We start from the raw sequence: 20732 nt of genomic DNA on the forward strand, positions 1-20732 counted from the left end.
AAAAATAATAATGTCAGTTATTACTATTATTTCAACAAGGTGTTTATTGCACAATTCTGTTTGTTTCGGTTCCATTACCTAAATAATAATAAGGCAACTTTTTTACTAGCAGAGCAGGAGTTTAAAATTAGCTAATCGACCAATTAGGAGTTTAAAATTAGCTAATCGACCACCTCTGTGTTCATGAGAGCGCTTATTAATATTTGCAAAATAAATATCAAGCCTGAAAACCTAATATCATAACGGACTGAATGTTATTTTTTTAATGTAATCTCTGCTCGGCTTGCGGGGCGCAGGCAGTTGCCACGGCAACGGGTGTGCTAAAACAACAAAGAGAGACGGAGAGTAAAAAGGTAGGAGTGGTTTTGAGTTGGTCACCTTTTCAGGTTATTTTACATCTGTTTGCCTTTGCTTCGGCGCGTTACAGCCGCTGTAGTTTCTGAACGTTCAATAAATGACAAACTTGGACTAATTACCTCGTTAGTTTGCGAGTATACGTCATTCACAACGAACATCAAACACGGTCAATATGTTTCATTAAGTATTTAACAAATGGCTTGTACCGCGATAATTATGTGAAATTAAATTAACTGGCTAATATTTTAAAACATAGTTTGATGTTCTCTGGCATCTTGCTTTGAGCTCAGAGCCTGAGAGGATTTTCCTCCATCAAACATCTTGCTTGATGTAAGATTACATTTAGTGGAAATATTGATGTTGATGAGACTTTCTCCAAAATAATAACCTTTTTCAACTTTTATAGCTCCACAGTTGAAAATGAGGAGCTAACATTCACAAATGACATTGAAATAAATTCCAGTCCAACATCTGGCTTGAGGTGATTCCTTTGGACAAAATATCCTAACTTCAGAAGATGTGGCCTTGACGTAACGGAGATCTTTGGTTCCTCCTATGTCAGGAAGACGAAGTGGAAGCTGCAGGATCTTCAGAACAAACAGGTCATGACGCTAGGCCCACTGACTAGTCTCAAAGCTTTGAAGGATCCAAGCGGAGTTTTTATTATTACTGTCAAACACCTTGTTGTAAGGTTACTGCACATCTGCAATAATAATCTTCTTCCCAGATTACATCGACACATAACTGAATAATGTCTACAGAGACAGAACATTCGGATCTGCAAACGAATGTGCGATAACTGCACGAATAAACAAACTCTGTTTCAGAGGCTGATTCAAAGTTTTCCACCAAAACTCGTCCCTCTCTGCTTGTTTATAATGACTCAGTATCAGTTACTCATCCACCTACGTTTGACATTTTACTATCATTACCTTGAACTGTTGCTGAAGAAGCTGAAGCAGCTGCTTGATGTAAGATTACGTGTCTGCTGGTGTGTAAGTTCTTTTTGTCTGCAGCAGGTGTCTCTCAGTTATTGAAGAGGTCTGAAGGCCAAACTCTATTGATTAACTACGTTACTGTTGTTCAAATGCAAAATATGTAAGATTAGGGTCATTTTCACTTGAGCGTCAACTAAAAATACATCCAACTTTACCTTCTTTAGGTGCCTATCTTTCGCCTTTTCCTCTACTTTGGACCGTCATCTTTAGTTTACTTCACTCCCGAGAGTAGCACAGCGCACAGTAGCCGTCTTCACAGTCAGACGACCAAGTGTTATTTTTTAAAAATAGAGTCAGTTTTAATATTTCATGATGTTTCAATACGCTTCAGAGTGACCATGGTTAGTATAAATGCTCAAATGTAGGTTTTAACATATATTGAAGAAAAAAATTCATTCTGAAAGTGTGGCAGCTTTTATTTTGAGCAGTTACATGTAGAGGAAACCCTGTATTTTGGAGAAAACCTGAAATTTCCCCCCCTGCCTTATTCATCACAGTTGCAGTTAATTATTGCTGCTTTAGGTACCGTGTTTTCCGGACTATAAAGCGCACCTCACCATAAGCCGCACCTACATTTAAAAAAAACAAACAAAAAAAAACAAAAAAACCTGGAAACATACATATATAAGCCGCACCGGGCTATAAGCTGCTGGTATCTCCGCCGCTCTCAAGGACGCAGCAGAAGGCTGTGTCCTTAATAAACCTGCTATTAAGGACGCAGCCCTCCGTCTCCAACGCCGAACCATGGATTCTTTCACGCCGAGCTTACCTGCAGCGGCCTTCAACTTAAAAACTGCATTGTATGAGTTTGAAGAAATTTCTCCGTGGTGCCTGCTGCTAGCATGTGCTTGTTCTAAATGAAAATCAGCGCTTTCTACTTTGATTTCCAATTTGGACATCCAATGATTCACTTCCTGCTAAAGAGCCCCCTGGTGGCTGAAGAAAAATCCACAGAAAAGTCGCACGGGGCTATGAGCCGCTTGGTTCAAAGCGTAGGGGAAAAAGTAGCGGCTTATAGTCCGAAAAATACGGTAATTTAAAAAATTACCGAAAAATACGGTAATTTAAAAAATTACCGTATTTTATATTTTTCTTTTGGCCATTTTGTGACTATAAAGATTAACAAGCATCTTATTGTTTTCTTTTTAATCTTAACAAATAGTTTTTTTAACAATTAATTTACATAAAATTTATATGAATTACTAAGAGTGAAAACAGCGATTATTATTTTTAAATCCCGCTGAATAAATGTACAAAAACTAAAGAAAGGAACTTTTTGGGGGGAAATTTTCTCATGCATCTGCAAGACAAGATGAATTGATTGGTGTTTCATATGTTCCAGTGAACGTTGTGCGCTAACTGTGACGCTCTGTCCACACCCAGTCAGGGCCAGAGCTGCAGACCTCCTGATCAACCCGCTAGACGCCCGCAACGCCGACTCCATCAGAGTCAAAATCGCTGACCTCGGAAACGCCTGCTGGGTGGTGAGAGGAAAACTGGACTTTTAATGGGTTATGCTTGAAAAAGCCGGAACATTTCCATAGTCATGTTTGTTTTTCTGTAGCCGTTTTAATATCAGTAAATGAAAATGGAAAACACATTCCAACTTTTGGCGCTGAATATCAAGATCGGATACTTTAAAGAAAGATATGTCATAAGCAAGTGTAGCGTTGCTTATGATGGGAGATCATTTGGTTTTGTTTTTTATTGTAGGATAAATTTGTAATATTCCCAAGGTGCAGAAGAACTGCGTCTAAATTGTAAATGTTTTGCTGCATTCGAACCACAAATTCGATTGTATTTTATGAGGATTTTATGTTATAGTTAGACACAAAGCGTTTCACAACTCACAAGCGATACAAGAGTTTAGAAATACCAATCTGAAAAGTGTGGGGTACCTTTGTAGTTGCCCCCCTTTTGCTGGGGAAACAGTAACAGCTAGCGCTACAATGTAATTAAAGCAAAGCACACTTGAGTATTAAAGTGGTCCAGTCAAAGTACAATCCCTAAATTCAATTGCAAGTTCGTGGCAAGACGATGAAAATTATTCAATCGGACAAAAACTGGCTAAAATTTCCGTCTCTAGGCTGCAAAGCTGATAGAGACCCTGGGTGGCTGAAAAGAAATGCACACCACACTTTTCAGATTTGCATTTGTGAAACGAAATGAAAGGTAACGCACACTTTTCCTTCCCAAAGCATAACATGAATGTCATTATTAATAATGATAATAAGTGCATAATAGTGGCCTATTTTGTGCTGGTTTATCATACAAATCACAATCACATTTATGTTGTTGTTCAATATGATGCGACACAATCTGAAAAAAAAAGTAAATTAGTTTTACAAGGCATTTAACATTTAAGGTGGAATTGGACCAAATTACTCCCTTTAGAAACATGGCTTCCAAATATTGGCAAAGCAAGCAGAATAAACCAGGAACGAACTGGTTGGAGGTGAAGAGCATCAGGAACACGACAGCCATCAGACAGCGTTCCAGTCGTACCGTTTGCCGTCAGTCTGGCCTCTTTTTTTATTTTTTTTTCAGCCAGCAGAAAATCATTAAATCCAGGCTGCTGAGCTGAATGCGCTGGCAGGAGGTGCGATCCAGCAGCTATAAACACAGCAGCGGCTGAGAAATCTTTGGTCTTACATAAGCCGACATGCAGGAATAAAAAGCAGAAGCGCAGAAAGCGGTTGATGAGAAAACAGAAATGGTGTCTCACGCTCGAATATAATAATAATAATAATAACAAAAAGAAGCAATACTCCAGTAGGGGGAGAATTTTTGGTGGTTTCTTGTCGATCCAGAAACGTTCACACCAACATAATGCTTCTCCCGTTTTCGTCCTCCCCTGAACAGCACAAGCACTTCACAGAGGACATCCAGACCAGACAGTACCGCTCCATTGAGGTCTTGATAGGAGCCGGATACGGTACGCCGGCGGACATCTGGAGCACCGCCTGCATGGTGAACAGAACCGAGTCCAAAACGCAGACGACACATCGTACATCCCTTCTGTTATTATTGTTACAATATTGTTTTCTGTCAGGCGTTTGAGCTGGCCACAGGAGATTATCTGTTTGAGCCTCACTCTGGAGAGGACTACTCGCGGGACGAGGGTGAGTATTTCAGTAAAATGTTGTATGAATTAGTTTTATTTTATGTGTTCCAAACTATTGAAATCTGTCCTGGATATTTAGTAAATGTTTTATTAAATCTGGGCCTTTGAAGATACGTTTGGATCGTTCTTTATTCAGGCTGGGATTAAATCACAACAAGCAACATCAGAGATTTTCAAATGCTGTAGTAGGATACTTCAAACTTAGATTTTTTTTTTTGTGGTTAAAATTATACCTGCACACTCAAATAGATACATTCACTCGACTAATATTTGATCATGTGTTCCTTAGCAACTTGAACATCAACCAAACTCTTCTTCTAGCCATCGACAAACTCCTGGGATAATTGCATCTGATCGTTTTTACTTACTTCTAGCTTGTTAAGGAAAAAGAAAAAAAAAAAAAAAGTTGGTTGTGATTGAGACCATTTCAAAAGCTTAATTTTATCTGCAAATTTACAGCCTCAAGAGCCATTTCTGCTCTCAGGCCAGCCAAATACAACTAATTTAGACGTTTAAATGTCACATGACTTTTTTTTGTTCTTATAAACAACAACTTTATAACTTTCCATAAACGTTTGTTCTCAGAATTTTTTTGTTTTAAGAACCAACATCTTACCTCGCCATTGCTAAAAATTTAGCAATGGATCTTATTTTTTTCTGATGGATTTGGATTTTTTTCTCTGTAAGCCAGATGCTTGCTGGTGGCTATAAAACGTGTGTGAACAGGAGTGACTTTCTAAGATTCACTTAGCTAAATATTAGGTGGGGAGGGGTTTATGCTTAAGCCTGCTAGGTGTAGTTTTGAAAAATAAATTCACTGAAGTTGTTTGTTGCGCACACCCTGAAAAAAGAACGTCAGAACGCACCATTAAAGAGTCTGTCAGCTTTTCACCAGTACTGTACGTCCACATCATCAGCAGACTGTCTTACATTCCACAAACTGACTTCTCTCCGTTGTTCGAATGAGAGCTTAAACTCTCCAAGTTAATTAACTTTAACAGTTTTTCAGTAAAGAAACTACGTGGACATTAAGATGTCTTGTCTTTTTTTGCAAAATGATCAGGCCGAGCAATGGAGATCATTTTAGCAATGTGTTGTAAATGGAAAAACTGATGAAGTAAGCTCAGTTTAGGAATCCCTTTCCCCAAATCCTCCTGTCCACTGTCGACTTTAAATCCTCACCCTTCAACTCTGCCGCTGTGCCTCCGTCTTCATTTCACTGCTCAACGCAAATCGCGTCTCTCGTACGAAGAAAGCTCGCGTCGCTGGCGTGCTTCTGTCCCTGCCATGCGAAACCTAGCAACAGGGTTCCTACGGGTGCTTGAAATCCTTGAAAATGCTTGAATTTCACTTAAGTGTTTTCAAGGTTTGGGAAGTGCTTCATTTCTGTGCAAACGCCTTAAAATTCAGGCTACACGGGTTTGCAATAAAGAGCAATTTAAGGTTTGATTCTTTATTAGCTGTACATTTTGCTACAGCTAATAAAAACGTTGTTTTTTTTTTTCCCTCACTGTCTGAAGTTAAATCAGACCAAACCTTATGTTGTTTAGGTCGGTTAGAATTACCAAAATTATTTCTATTTTACTGAATGCCAGAAAATGTTTTAGAAATTTCTTTATATTTTTTTTTTTACATTGTATATTGTGTTAAAGCATTTAATTTGGTCATTTAGGTTAACACGATTTCTTTGGATTACTTCAACATAAGTAATCTAAACTTAAACTCTCTAAGTTAATTAACTTCAATTGTTTTCAGTAAAGACACTACGTGGAAATAATATTTATTATTTCTAATGGCTCTGTGACTTATCTGTGTAATTGAAAGAAAGATTGTTGGCTTATGTTTTATGTTATCTTTTTTTTTTTGCGTTAACGTTATTGAAATTGGGGAACTTTTTGTTAAATTAGTGTTTTGCTCTCTTACACACAGTCAGGTGAGAGACATGTATAAACATAAAATTTAGCTTTCTTTTAGTTAATCTTATTCTGCTGCATAACGTAGGGTACTATCACAAGATATCAGTTAGAGTAATAAATGACATCATAAAATAGTGAATTGAAATTGTCCTTTTTTAATTCATTTGTATTGTTTTCATCTCCAAAGTGTTGTGCTGGAAAAGTTTAAAAACTTACATGCACAATGCTTGAAATGTTGTGTAATTTTACGGTGGGGAAAACGTACGAACCCTGTAGCAAAAAGGTAGCAGATCGTAACGTACGCCTCAGAGCCACATGAGTTTGTCACGTCCCGGTGCTTCTATGTGCATGCAGGCTGAAACATTTTTTTTCTCATCCTCCATCTCCTCCAGCTCTCTGATTTTGTTCCATCTTGTTGTTTTTCTCCCCGCTCGGTCGGCTACTTTCTACTCGTATTTTTTTTTTTGTTTGTTTGGTTTTTTTTTGTTTGACACCAGGACCCGAGTCGACGTTGGTTTCATCCCGATTTCCACGGAAGCAACTTTTGTTCCCCCACCACTGAGCCCGCGTTATTTCAGAATCGTTATTTCAGGGCCCGTTGCTTTTTATTCGTCTCATTTCCTCACTACTTCATCCCGTGTTGTCGCAGCTTATTAACGTGTTTGTCCTTCTTCATAATCTCTGATTGTCGTTTTTTGTTTCCTTCTTCCTCCTCCCTCTCTGCGTCCCTCCCCGTTTTTTTTTTAAATTTGTTTTTACTTACTCTTGTTTTATTGATTCCGTTTCTCCCTTTACTTTTTGTCTTTCACTCAACTTTTTCTATTTGCTTTTCCCCTTTCTTCTTCTGCTCCTCTTCCCTCCCCAAAAGACCACATAGCCCACATCATAGAGCTGCTGGGCTGCATTCCGAGGCACTTTGCGCTCTCTGGAAAGTATTCCCGGGAGTTCTTCAACAGAAGAGGTAGCGATGGCCTGAGAGCTGGGTGGCGCTGAGACACACGGATGTCAAAGAGGGACAGAAAACAGACACAAGCAGACTGTTTCAATTTGCCGCCAATTGGGCGTGTCGATTAAAAGCGGGAACGATCAGTATTCGGCCTCCAAACGTGTCCCTCGGGGGCGGCAGTGTGTGTCGGCGGCCTTGCAGTCGACGGCATGTGTGTGTTGACGTGTGTGTGCATGCTGTCACGCTGAACCGTGCCTGTTCCCTTTTGTGACGTATGTGATGGTGGGGGCAGACCACATCGCTCTGATCACGGAGCTCCTCGGGAAGGTCCCGCGCAAAGTGGTAGCTGCTGGGAAGTTCAGCCGAGAGTTTTTCTCCAAGAAAGGTAAACTGAACCGTGGGTGGAGGCCTCATCCTGGGTGGTAGCAGGAAGTGAATGTGGGGGTCAGAAGCTGGACGAGTTTTTGTTTTTCATAGGAACTCTCAGGCAGAGTACGGGTAAGTATGAAGTCACGGCAGGTTCTCTTTTTGCCGTTAATGTGAAATGCCTCTCAAAAGTTTAGAAAACCTGGTCAAAATCAAAAGTTTTTTGTGCTAAATCCTTAGTTGTAAGGATTTTTTTTCCACTTGCAGCACACATATTGTATAACTCAACTGAAGAGCAAATCTTACAACTACTAAGGTTGAAACAATTAATCGTGATTAATTGAAATAAGTAATTTCGTAATCGATTAATCGCTAACTGTAGTCAACAGAAGCCAATTGCTGAAAGAACAACGCAATCAGACCAACAATTAAGTCCAAGCTGTACAAAAAATATATATATATTCCATTTAAAATAGAAAAAGCCTTCTTTGTCTTTATCTGTTCTACTCAAAACTCAATTGGCATTTTTAGCTTCACCTGGTTCAAATTCTGTAAAAGAAAAACAAAAAATCTCTCTTTGCTGCCCAAATACTAATTGGTTAATCCTAAAAAAAGATCAGCCCTGCACTGTATTGATGTTAGTTTAAGCAATAAGGGCTCAGCTTTGCATACTTTGCTCCAAATGATCACACGTACCCAAAGGAATGCTTTTATTGCATTTTAGGCAATTAGGTGTTTATTTTTTTTTAACTTAAAATGGAATTAAATTGCTTGTTTGTTTGTATTTTTAATGTATTTCTAATATTGTATAAAATATTGTAAATATTTTATAAAATAAATATTGCATAAAATATTTAAATTAGACAGAAAATCTGCAGGATGTGCTAATTTTACTTCTGATTAATCGTCAGAAAAATTTTATACTAAATTAATCATTAGCTGCAGTCCTAATAATTACCCGGTTGCACAACTCAGTTTGAACTCATTTTATCTTTTGGCCTGAGAAATATGGATAAAAAGCTTTTAGGTGAATGCAGCTTTTGCATCAGCATACACTCATGCTTAAATTTTGAGAAAATCTTTAAAAAAACCATTAATTTTTTCAAATCTAAATAACAAGTAGAGTTAAAGCTGTAAGCAGCATTGGGCTCAGTGTCACTTCTGTTTCTGAGCACACACAGTGAGCAGGCTGATGGGGAATGTGGAGAAAGAAATATCTCCAAAGATCACTGAGAGTTTAATGTGGAGATCAGCCAGTCTCCATAGCAACCTTCAGATTTTATGTCCATGTCAAGTGATTGTTTGGGAGTGAAATAAGCTGTAAAGATGTGAAGTTTATTGAGAACTACCGGGGCTTTAACTAAGATAAAAATCTGACGGGTTCTATGTCACTATTAAAGAAATATAAATGTATCTGTAAGAGTTGCCATTAGCATGTCTCTCTCCTCTGTGGCTCTGCTCCTCTCTAAGCCTGGTAAGTGGACAGACCTGTGTCCGATCAAGCTACTAACCTCTGCACTCTGTCATTCGTTCGCTTTTTAAGGTTCTCTTTTTGGTGTTTTCTTTTCTGCTCATAAGTCCTTCCTTTGTGTGTCATGAGATCTGAATCTTCTGGCTTTGAAGTTGTCTCTGAGCATGCACTTGATGTCTCACTGTTCACCCTTTTATCTCTCGGCGCTCTGTTAATCTGAACCGACTTCCCCGTTCTGTTCCTCGGGGGAAGTGGGGGTTCACCGCTTGACCGCTGAAGTGGGCCTCTTGACCTTGTTTTTTTATTTTTCATGCATGATGATTTTTATCAAACTATTGGGAACACATAGACTGTCTACGCATCCTTAAAAGGTCTTAAATTTATAGGAAGAATTTTCAAGTTGTCCTTAAATACGTTGATCACAGGTCTTAAAGCTTGTTGTAGCAGGACTATTTACTCCCGCAAATATAATTTATTTTTCTCGTCCGACTTATAAGTCGGCGAAAGTTTGAGTTACACGCAGACGTTTTGATTAGGTTCTGTAACTCGAGGCAGTTGAGGCTAATGGTAACTAGCTGCTAATATACCCCTTCTAGCTAGCTAGGTAGCTTTTTGCGTCAATCATTGGTAATTTTCCAGTTGGCTGGACGTTTGTCCTCACCACTGGCTCACTTGTGTTACCGTGAACCGTGATAATATGTACATTCTGTGCAAAAACTCTTAGCACTGCTGTATAAAATGTACAATTTTCTTTTGCACATTTCTGTTGTGATACAAGTCTTAAATTTCATCCATAATAGTCTTAAAAAGGTCTTAAAGAAACCCTGCATAAGCTAGAATTGCCTTAAAATATTTTTCTTAATCTCCAGCCAGAACGGCTGATGGATGACATTCTGCCACCGTGTGAAGAGGTTACCATGGAAGCCGTGGTTTTAAGCGAACCTACTGGTCGAGCCCCATCATTAACCAGTCTCAAGGCTCTTTCTTCCCTGTCAGAGCGGTATTCCCAGCCAACTATTACCATCTTTTCCTCAATAACGAGCACGTTATTTGCGTCTTCGTTTTCGGTCATCGTCCTGTCTCTCTCTCTTTCTGTCCATCTGCCTTCTGTCAGCCTGGCGTTCAGCCAAGACTCTGCAGGCTTTCACAACAATGATGCAGCACCTTACTGATTAGCAATCCCATAAATAGAAAGAGGTGAAGTAATTAGTGAAATCAGCTGCTGTTCTGTTTGATTGTCAAATAATTGGGGCCCATGAAAAGGTGTCTGTCGCTTTTTTATATAACATATTTGTCCAGGCAGACCATCGAACTGTGCTATAAATAAATAAATAACCATTTATACCAATGAAAAGAGTCTCTATAAAAAGTAAATATCTTAATGCATAACATGATATCTGTGATGTAAAATAATGAGGCAGGCAGCTGGTAAGCAAAAGAGCTGCTGCTCACATGTTCCTTGTTGTCACATGCTGGTCATGTTTAACATTGCTACCAAAAAAATCAAAAAACAAAAAAAAAAAACGGGATAAAGTTTCTGATTATTTTAGACCGACTGGAACTTCACAACTAAAACTGAAAAAGATCTAAACAATGAACCATTTTTCTGTACCTTGATTACAAGTGGGTCTTAGTGATGTTAATGTGACATTGAATTGGATGTAAACTCTTTACCCTACACTGAGACTCTTGCTCACTAATGCTAAACATAAAATTTAGGTTTTAATCCGTAAAAAAGTGGACTGTCATTCTATTACTACTAGTTTCCTTAAAGGTAACACATTTGTAAATTGTAGACGAAGAAGGGATTTAGAATGAGAACTTTGCTGCCTTCATATGAATTGAAAATTATTTGGCCCAACTGACATTTTAAAGATGCAGGAGAAATCCCAATATCCAACATTTTTGTGGTCAGTGAATGCACCCTACCAAGACTGGAGTTCTGAACCATTGTCCTAGACGTTCAAGGGCGATAAAACTATAATTCCTGAGCTCTTCTTACATCACTGAGTGGGTATGGGTCATCATGAGATTCCCACGGTATAACTTTGGCTAAAAAGTCATGGTTTCATAGTATTGTAGCATGAAAACACAGAAAAAAAAACTAAAGTAGCAGCTAACTAACTATTAAAAATGGTCTTGCCTTGTCTGCTGGTGCTTTTAGTATTAACAACATGGCTGTCTGTGGTTTTCACGACTTCCAAGTATTTCCAAACAATTTTTCTTTGACGCAAGAGGAAAATGCCTTTTTCCAGCCAGCTAACCAGCAGTGTGCTGTAAGAGATGGCAACCTTGCGTGACCCCAAGTGTCCATTCGGGAGGTGGAAACTCTCATTAAAAGCTCTTTAAATCCCAAACGGTATGATGGAAAAAATGTTTTTGAAACTGTAACCTTTAAAACCCCTGTGTACATTGGTACCGGTAACCTTGCCCACAAACATGTTTATTCATCAATGTTTATGCAAGTTTTCATTACAGACTCTTATAGGATAATTTTACAATTCTAAAGAAAAGAAAAAGTTGTTATAGGTAACAATACTGCCTTTATTAGCATATCAAATAGATGTCACAGCATCTATCAATAGTGTTGAAAACATCTTTGTGTTCTTTCATCTATGAGGGTCTACCCTTGTTTTTCTTTGGGAAAATCGGTGCTTAACTTCTAAAACCTTAATGTTTAATGTGTGAAATGTGCAAAGCTTTGCAGTACGAATGGCCGGGGCAAGCTAAAGTCGATGGATTAGGCCTGGAGATCTATTCTATATTTATCCCTTTTATTTGGGTGCCAATACTAACTGTGCTCCGTGTGCCTCCCTGCAGGCGAGCTGCGGCACATCACCAAGCTGAAGCCGTGGTCTCTGTTCGACGTGCTGGTCGAAAAGTACGGCTGGTCGCACGAAGACGCCGGCCACTTCACTCAGTTCCTGCTGCCCATGCTGGAGATGGTGCCTGAGAAGAGGGCCTCGGCCGGGGAATGCCTAAACCACCCCTGGCTCAGCTCATAGCCGCAAACTTCGATCACATCCCATCTCCTTTCCCCTTCCCCCTCCCCCAACTGTGAGCCCAAACATCGACCTCTGTTGGCAGCAAGTGGAACCGTCGCGTAAAGAGACGCTTCCCTCCTCTTCATTCCAAGCGCTCCTAACCAGGCTTTACTCCTACATGGGGAATGTAAAAACAAGCTACTGGCCATTTCTACAACAAAAAGGAACCGTAGGATGAGAGGATGGGTTTCATCGGCGAGAACAAAAATGTTGCTGCCTCTTCCGGCATCAAGACGTTAGCCTCTTCTTCATCTGTCGTCTTCTTCTTAGTTTAAACTATTGAAAGCTGTTGACCTCCACAGTAAGAAGAGTCAACAAGAACCTTTGTTGCACTACTGACAGACGGCCCAGAGCTCCATCTTCCATGAACAACTGGAGCCTGCAAGTGTGGGTGTGTGTTAATTTGCGAGAGAATGAACGTTTGTGCCTATGCCCCCATATATAACCACCTTAAAGGAGTACCAACATCAGACTTCACAGTTTACAGCGTGCTCTCTTCCATGGATCCAGTCCTAGAAGAAAAAACGAGAAAAGCTCATGTCACCCAACATGGCGTTTTAACATCCTCTACGGCCCTGAACTGGAACTGCAAGGGGAAGAAAAGAGGACATCACACTGATGCAGAAAAGGTTTATAATCAAAACAATCAATATTAACCTGGAGAAGAGTCTGCTTGGGGTTAAAGGACTTTATTTTGAAATGCATGGAGTGACTGCTGAACGGGCAGGAAGGAATATGACGAGCCAATGATGGTTTCTGGTTTCAGTTCATCTTTAGGAAATATCGCTGACCTCCTCCACCTTCCTATTAAGGATCAACACTTTTCACTCCGAGGTTTTGACATTCTCTTCTGACTTCATTCCTAGGAACAATTTTTCTTGACTCTTTCTGTGGCACGTTTACTAGATCTGATTGGTACTACCCCAGCCGACCCACCCGTCTTTTTGCCCTCTGGAGGAACCCCGACTATCCCTGAGCCTCTCCAGGAAGGGGGCGGTAACGTGGAAGGTTGCACTTGTCTTTGTAAATGTCTTTCAGGGATTTGAAACCTTTGTACATAGAACTAGATTTCGCAACACAAATAAGCGACTGTGGACAAATTTGTGGACAAAACCCCCAAGTATCATTCCAAAAGAAAAAAAAAAGAAAAGAAAAATAACAACAAAAAAAAACTGGTTGTTGTTGGCAGTACTTGACTTCCCCTTCGGAGAAACAGGAACCGGACATTCTGCCTCCGACTAAAACTTGGGAGGAATGCTCAAACGGACTCGTGCTGCCACCTGGTGGCAGAATGGGAGTACTGCAAGGCTAGTCTCAGTGCCAACACTCTGAGAAGTTTCACCATCTCTGTCTACTTAATCACACACACACACACACACAAATCTTGAATCATCAGAATTAATCCAGTTGCCTATTTTTCGCAATAAATAAATAAAAAAAAGATGATTATAATTAAATGGTGAGATATTTTTAAAAACTATTTAATTCATTAAAAATATAGGGTGGAAAAAAAAAACAACAAAACAACTTCTCTGTGGTTGTTGTGACCGTAACAGAAAATTGTCTTATACTGAGGTGATTGTGTTTGTCTATTAGAGATGTTTTTATTTGTTTTGTCATTATTATTATTAATATTATTATTGAAATTTTTTTTTTTTAAGAAATAAAAACACCTCTCCCCTCCCGTTTTACTTGAACAGTGCTGCCCTCTATGGGCCGTTGATGGTGATGAAAAGAAAAACTGTTTTGCAATAAAGGGTATGTGATGAGATTTTTTCGCCCCCCCCCCCCCCCCCCCCCCATTTGCCCCTCCGCCCTAATTTTTTGCACCGAATCCTCTCGATCTTCATCGCTCAGCCATGCTGACTGTTCTTCCTGATGACATCGACAGAATTGAGTTTTGTCTGTTTTTCATTGACAGATTTAATAAATTGTAGATTAATGGATTCTTTTGTTTTGAATGTAGTCGTTTGTTTTGGTGTGGAGTTCATCGTCGCGGTTAGAGACCACACAGGCAAAAGTAGGAAAAGAATCAAAATTAGATTGTATTACATTTTAATGGCATGAATGTTGGAAGAGAGTATGTCTTATAACAGGCAATTAAAATACATTATCAGTACATATTTTACAGTTTTGTGATCAACACTAAAACAAAATCCATAAAATATTAAAAGAAGATAAACACTGCAGGGATGAAAGACATCTACACAGTGCCTTCAAAAGTATTCATACCCTTTCAACCACAACAAATTATACAGTAGTGCATAAATGTCAACAGAATTTAAAAAAAAAAAAGCCTTTCTGTATTTGAAACTTGAAAACAATGCTCATTCATTCATTTTGATTGCTACGTCACACAGAATTGGAAAACATTTGTCTCAAGATATTCCCTCAAGAGGACTGAATACAAATCCACACCACACTTTCACATTTTGGGCGTTTTAAAGCAAAACAAAACATAAATCTTGTGATTGTAGGTCACTATTCTGCGCTTGGTTGGGTTGGTATAACGAAATTCCAAATAAATACAAAAAGGTCTGTGGTTTTAACATGGGGGGGAAAGAAGTGTTTTAAGGGACAGGAATACTTTAGCAAGGCACCAATTAAAAAGAAAACCAGGTAACTGAGAAGCAGCTTGGGTTTCTTTTAGGATTCTGTCATTTCATCTTACATAGTTACTGAAATGCCCTCTGATTACATCATGCGTCCGACTCACTGATTAGTAAACTATTTCTGTAAAATGTATCAACTCTCACCAGTGAGTGTGCTTTTAAAGTTCATGTCGATGTATGAAAAGCTCCTACTTAATGCAGACTGCAGGAGACAAAGCGTAAACAAAAGGAATCAAAGTTGTTGCAGCCACTAAAAAAATAAAAGACACCACCGTGACGTTCTGGACTCTGCTGGAATATAATGAAATTATCTCGGGATCTACCGGGGAACATTGCATTGCAATTCTGAAGAAACCCCACTGAAACGGTACTAAGAGGATGTATTGTAGAAACATAGTACCTGCAAATTCACCTCCTAACTGCACAGCTGCCTGTCTTGTGCGTCTGCTGGCAGGGAGTGCGTGCGCATCAGAGCAGCGACGCGCAGTTCTTCAGCAGCAGGGGTTTGGCCAAATCCAGGATGTCCAGGTTGGGATCGAGCGACCTTCCCAGCCCCTCCAGCACCATGATGGCAAACACAATGGACGCAAAGTTACTCTCCAGCTTCACCTGAAAAACACCATCAATGAAGAATAAAAGGTAGCAACACCACTGTTTTACTTAAAACCCAAACAACGAGGCACCGAGAAAAAAAAAACAAATCTTCTCGCTGATGTTTCCTTTCAGTCTATTTTGTGGTTTAAATAAAGAACATAACCATATTACATACTAGAGATACATTTGAGAAGAAATATACAAAGGCAAATACTACATTGTTTCTTTTTTTTGCATTACTGTATTTTCTAAAAAAAAAAAAAAAAAAATTTTTGTGTTTTTTTATGTGTTGCTTTAGAAATGTAAAAAGCAGCAGAGAGTGAACAAGTAGAATGTCATTTTAAATTGGGGACATTTTCCTGACATTTGCCCCCTAAATGTTCCCTACAGGATACCAAAATGGTTCTGTCAGAACAGATGCCTTTCAGAAAGGAAACAGATTAATTACAGTTTTTAAAAATGGAAGGTATGAGACAAAGTGCTCATCTTTTGTCCACCATGTTTTTTGCTTTTGCTTCCAGTTCATAGTAAAAAGGACAACAAACATCCAGTGACTTTTACTCAACAGAAGGTATAGGTAGTACGCTCAGCTAAGTAAAGCAATAGAGTGAGACATGCCTTCTTGTTGTCGAAGCTCAAAATAAAGACAAAAAAAAGAAATCCAAAGATATTAGAAATAAATGTTGGTTTTCAAACGTTGCTGGCAGGGTGTTTTGTGCATCTCTTAAACGAGGCAAAGCTTCCCAATGATTTACAGCTCAGATAAAAAAATAATCTAAACTTGGTGCCTTTCCATTACTTTAAAACTGACCGTTTTGGCCCACATGGCAACAGTTTTGATACCTCTGCTTTACTCAGAACAGTTACTTTGTTTGTTTCTAAAATGCATAAAGCCATTTACAAACCTCTTGCAGAGATACCCGCTGGTATCTGGCTTCTGGATGTTAATATTCAGAGAAATAATAATAATTAATAATAATTTCAACTCATCTTTTTTTTTTTTCATGTAACTTCATTATGATAATCAGAAAGTTTAAACATGTAAGTTTAAAACTTTAGATCACAAAGGAAATATACTTTACCTTGTGCTTGATGAGTAAGCCAAACACCTTAGAGAGCAAATCAGCTACTCGAATCTAAAAACAGACAAAGGATGAACATTACTGATGCAGATCATCAGTAAAAGTAGCACCAAAAACATCAAACTCTTTAATGAAAGCAACATGAGTTGAGCTATAAGTTTATTAATTTAATTTTAGGGGCATTAAACCCCTCAAACTTAACCAGCCAGCAAGACATTTATACCCTAAAAGATTACACTTTTATTTACAACACATCTATTACGATTGAGAAAACAAAGTTAGATGAAAGGCAAAAACACCTTTCCCAGAGAGAGGGTGTTGCTGACGGCATGATCCACCAACTCGGCCATCTCCTTCTTAAAAAGCGCCACATCTTTGCACTCGTTGGCTCGGGCATGGTGCAAGATCAACTCCGCCACCCTGTCGCCCTGCAAAACCCCACAGGTCCTCTTATCTATATATACATTTGATAGTTATCTTACATCAAAAGCGTACTTTTCCTACTGAATGACAGTTAAAGTTCCTAATACCTTGCGCAGCACCACCGCCGTGAAGACGGCCTTAAAGTTGGCGAGGTCGTGGTCGCTGAGCTGAGCCACGATGCCGGCGTCCAGCAGCACCAGCTGCAGAGGACACGGGCCCGGTCTGACGCTGACCACCACCGTGTCCAACAAGTCCGTGAGGGTGGTCTTTCCGAGGTGGTCCCCCGTGGCGCCAACTGCGTCGCTGGAACCAGCGAGAGACTTCGGATATTGGACCAGAATGTTGCCAGGATGCAGATCCCCGTGGACAAAGTTGTCCACAAACACCTGCAGGGGAGACGTAGGTGAAGATGGCTGATAAAAGTGGTGAAGTACTTTAAATATGGGCCGATGTAAACACAGGTCAAAGGTCGTGACGTTTGTTGAGCTGACCATTTTCAGCAGGGTGTCAACTCCCATTCTGGCTATTCTCTGCTTCACCTCCTGAGGAATCTCAGAGCTCAGGTAGTTCGAAATGGGCTCACTCTCCTACAAAAAAAAAAAAACACAATACATTTTCTAACATTTTCCAATTACTGAATAATGCTTGAGGCGTCGGCTATCTTCAGAAACCACACGCTCACTTCAAAGGTTTCCACTAAAATGTTCCTGGTGACAAACGGTCGCAGCGGAGTCGGGAACCTGATGCTCTCCACGTCTCGGAAGTTTTCTTGGAAACGCTCGATGTTTCTGGCCTCGAAGCGGAGATCGATCTGCAGCAAACGCAGAGTAAGTGAAAATACGTCCAGTGAGGTTCCTCCGATGCATGCTGGGGAAATTTCTAAGCCGCATTCATGCAAAAAAAGAAATTTGGTTCGGTAATTTGGTGTAATAAACTAAACCAAAACAAACGCTAATTAAAGTACCTGTTTGGTCATTAGCTTCTCAAACTCCTCGACGACTTCACACAGACTGAGCCACTTGAGTCCGGGCATGCAGTGCAGAAGCCAGCCGCCTGCTTTCATCAGCAGCAAGTCTATCTCTACCTGCCTCCTGACGCCTGGATGGACCACCTGAAGAGCAGGAAAAAATGAATCACATCTTCTCCTTCACTTGCAAAAAGCATGAGGTATGAGAGGGAAATGTACAGCATCTTGCAAAAGCGTTAATTACCCTTGACATTTTCCACTGCGGTTCAAGAATGATACTATTTTGGCCTGTTCCGCACAGGTGGTCGATGCAGATGGAGACCTTCCATTTTTATTTAGGGTAAAATTATTACTGACATGATTTTCTTTCAAGGGAAAAAGTTAAGAACACTAATGTATTTGTTTCTGTATAAGCAATCTTGAATAATAAGTAGAACCATGTTTACTCAGGGACCTTTGCTGAAAAGTCAACTTTTCTGCACCCAAATCAACTTTTATTTAATTAATAAACCTGACTACACATGGCAACCATTTTGAAAAAAGAAAGTGACTGAAATGACTCAAAATTACCTCAAAATTTGAGGCTGCTAAATTTGCTCAAATTTTGAAAACTAGATGCCTTTCTTTTGCTACAGCAAACGTGCAAAATTCTTTGTTAGCTTTGGTTCTATATTGAATACAAAAACAATCAAACAAAATTAGATTAATTACTTGATTTTAGTTTTATTTTTCTTGGACTTCGAGTGCTTTTGACTTGACAATTTTGGCCCGCATGACAAAAGGTTTGCACAGAAGGCGGTACTACACAGCACTGACTTAGGGCGGATAAGTGTAAATGATGTCACTATTTTTCATTTAATCTGTAAAAAAAAAGAAAAACTACATTATACGCTATTTTTTGTTGATCTCTTAAATAAAATCCAATGAGGTTTTTGGTTGCAATGAACCAAAATGGGGGTACCCTGAGCACTTTAGTAAGGCACTGTAACTGTAGTATTTTCAGACTTGCCTTGATTGCCACAGGTATCAGGCGCTCCTTCTCGTTGCTGCTCTCCCCAGCCTGCTGCAGAACGCCACCCACACCGCCGAGGCCGGGGATCTCCCAGGCTTCCAGCAGGTCTTCTCTCTCCATCTCTTCTACAATCGACTGGAAAGACGGGTCCTCCACCTGACCGACCCTGGCCCAGCCTCTGTACACCTGGGCAACACACCCCGAACCCACAGGCTCTTTGCTGTCAAACACCAACACTCTTCTCCAGGCCTCACCAAAGGCCGTGCGGAGGCACTTCTTGGTGTGGGCCCAGGGGTGAGGGCTCACCTTGACGTGGAGCCTGGAGAAGCATTCGCAAAACTCTCGAGAGAAGATGTCCCGCCTGGTGCTGGCCCACTGTCCCAGCTTGATGAAAGTGGGACCCGAGGTCTCGGTCACCCACAGCAGGGCCTTCAACCAGTAAGACGCACAGTGGGTGGACATCAGGGCTAAGGGGTAAAGGAGAAGAAGGGGACCAAACTTGCAGAGAAGCACCAGAGCACGAAGGCTGAGACGAAGAAAGAATACCACTTTGTGGACTTGGACTTTTGCAAGGGACTTCCTGTCTGCTGCCTTAGGTGGAAGAGTTGCTTCCTGGCACTTGGCTGTAAAGGATGAAGCACTGACAGCACCCCAACACAGCAGCGCGACCTTGGGTATGCGAGTAAGAATCTGTCCTCTTTTGATCAAACGTGTCCGCTGGTTATGCACGAGTCTGCATCTGGCATAGCAGCCCGCTCTTTGCAGAGTGGACCTCAGGTTGACCAGGAGTCCTCTGGCTCCAAATGCCAGCATCGCGGCCATGCTGTCAGCTATCCCCTTAGCTCGGTGCAAGAGTCCACATTCGCTTCTTCTGCCCTTTTAATAAAAGTATACCAAAGCGAGGAGAATGTGACCTCTCATGCAAATATCCTTCGCTGTGATGCAGATATTTCACCTCAAGAACAAAGCTGCGGCTTAGACTAAGACCGTCTGCAATCAAATACACGAATGTGTCTCTGTTCTGACGTTACCTGTGCATACGGTGCAGAAGGGCAGCAGCTGCGGTTTCCTGTAGCAGAAAGCCCTCTGGTGTGCTTCTACTCTCAGTGTGGATAACAAACGCATTTCACAGCCCAATAGGCAGGAACGTACATCTCAAAAACATCATTCATTTCCACTGAGAACAGAGCTACCCATGAAAACATTGCACTAACAACTCGCTTCCGGGTATGACGTTTCGCCGGGAGGTCACGTGGCCTTCACGCTGTATAGGTAGCCAAACCTCCTCAGTCTAGCTAGCGATGCAGCGCGAAGATAGAATAACTAATTACTTTCTGAGTTGAGTATTGTCTTTTACTCAAATCTCGTTAGTGTCGCTGCTCGAGTTTTTATCCAAAGTCTCTTTCTGGTTTTTCTAACCTTTAATGATCAAATTTTGATTACAAATTACAAATGAAGCGTCCCTCGTGTTTACCTTTTTTTTTTTTTTTTTTTGCAAAGCACTTCATATTAACAATTTTATGTTAGCAATTTTTGATACAAAACAATACATATAATATATTATATGAATATAAAGTATTTAAAGGAAGTAAAATTAGGTCATGTAGCCACCAGATGGAGACAAATATACTTTCCTGTGTTCGATTCTATTTGGACGTTTTCGTATCTTTGAAGCATTAGAGTTGAACGCAAGAGGACGAAAAGGCTCAAGCAACTGATACAAAAGTAAGTATTTGTTTTTAGATACGCGTGTTGTTGGTTTAGAAAGTATCGAAACATAAATGTCATAGAAATGCGTTCAAGTGTCACGTTTAAATATG

The 20732-nt window shown here is 40.1% G+C and overlaps 2 protein-coding genes across 9 annotated transcripts in view; one reads left to right on the forward strand and one right to left on the reverse strand.

Annotated features, from left to right (window-relative positions):
- The window catches only part of srpk2 (SRSF protein kinase 2), a 71940-nt gene extending 57772 nt beyond the window's left edge, over positions 1 to 14168 (forward strand). For 5 of the 7 annotated variants that reach the window (XM_032590360.1, XM_032590367.1, XM_032590400.1 and 2 more), the window contains 6 exons: positions 2739 to 2839; positions 4218 to 4325; positions 4408 to 4477; positions 7264 to 7356; positions 7634 to 7726; positions 11999 to 14168. In XM_032590360.1, coding sequence (XP_032446251.1) covers positions 2739 to 2839; positions 4218 to 4325; positions 4408 to 4477; positions 7264 to 7356; positions 7634 to 7726; positions 11999 to 12183 — 650 coding nt within the window. In that variant the 3' untranslated portion in view covers positions 12184 to 14168. The remainder of the gene's footprint in view (positions 1 to 2738; positions 2840 to 4217; positions 4326 to 4407; positions 4478 to 7263; positions 7357 to 7633; positions 7727 to 11998) is intronic. The other 2 variants (XM_032590381.1, XM_032590375.1) reach the window with 2 other exon arrangements.
- Positions 14017 to 20155, reverse strand: adck2 (aarF domain containing kinase 2). 2 transcript variants are annotated; one of them, XM_032590419.1, is made up of 9 exons: positions 19944 to 20155; positions 18910 to 19788; positions 17898 to 18044; positions 17616 to 17744; positions 17425 to 17520; positions 17041 to 17319; positions 16810 to 16938; positions 16511 to 16564; positions 14017 to 15443 (listed from the first exon to the last, which is right to left on the reverse strand). In XM_032590419.1, the coding sequence occupies exons 2-9, from the start codon at positions 19732 to 19734 to the stop codon at positions 15303 to 15305; spliced, it is 1800 nt and encodes a 599-aa protein (XP_032446310.1). In that variant the 5' UTR covers positions 19735 to 19788; positions 19944 to 20155; the 3' UTR covers positions 14017 to 15302. The 2 variants fall into 2 exon arrangements, with proteins under 2 accessions (XP_032446310.1, XP_032446302.1); XM_032590411.1 differs by having other exon boundaries at positions 18910 to 20155.
- Positions 20156 to 20732: the final 577 nt, after the last annotated feature.

Source organism: Xiphophorus hellerii, chromosome 2 (assembly GCF_003331165.1).
Source record: "Xiphophorus hellerii strain 12219 chromosome 2, Xiphophorus_hellerii-4.1, whole genome shotgun sequence".
NCBI lineage: Eukaryota > Metazoa > Chordata > Actinopteri > Cyprinodontiformes > Poeciliidae > Xiphophorus > Xiphophorus hellerii.

What these genes read in the sequence shown, in the direction of transcription:
- adck2 (XM_032590419.1), bottom strand. Translation starts at nt 19,734, where the DNA reads ATGGCCGCGATGCTGGCATTTGGAGCCAGAGGACTCCTGGTCAACCTG. An exon ending in AGAAGCTAATGACCAAACAG is followed by an intron (nt 17,745 to 17,897) that starts GTACTTTAATTA and finishes CGTTTGCTGCAG; the next exon opens with ATCGATCTCCGCTTCGAGGC. An exon ending in TTGACACCCTGCTGAAAATG is followed by an intron (nt 17,320 to 17,424) that starts GTCAGCTCAACA and finishes TCTCCCCTGCAG; the next exon opens with GTGTTTGTGGACAACTTTGT.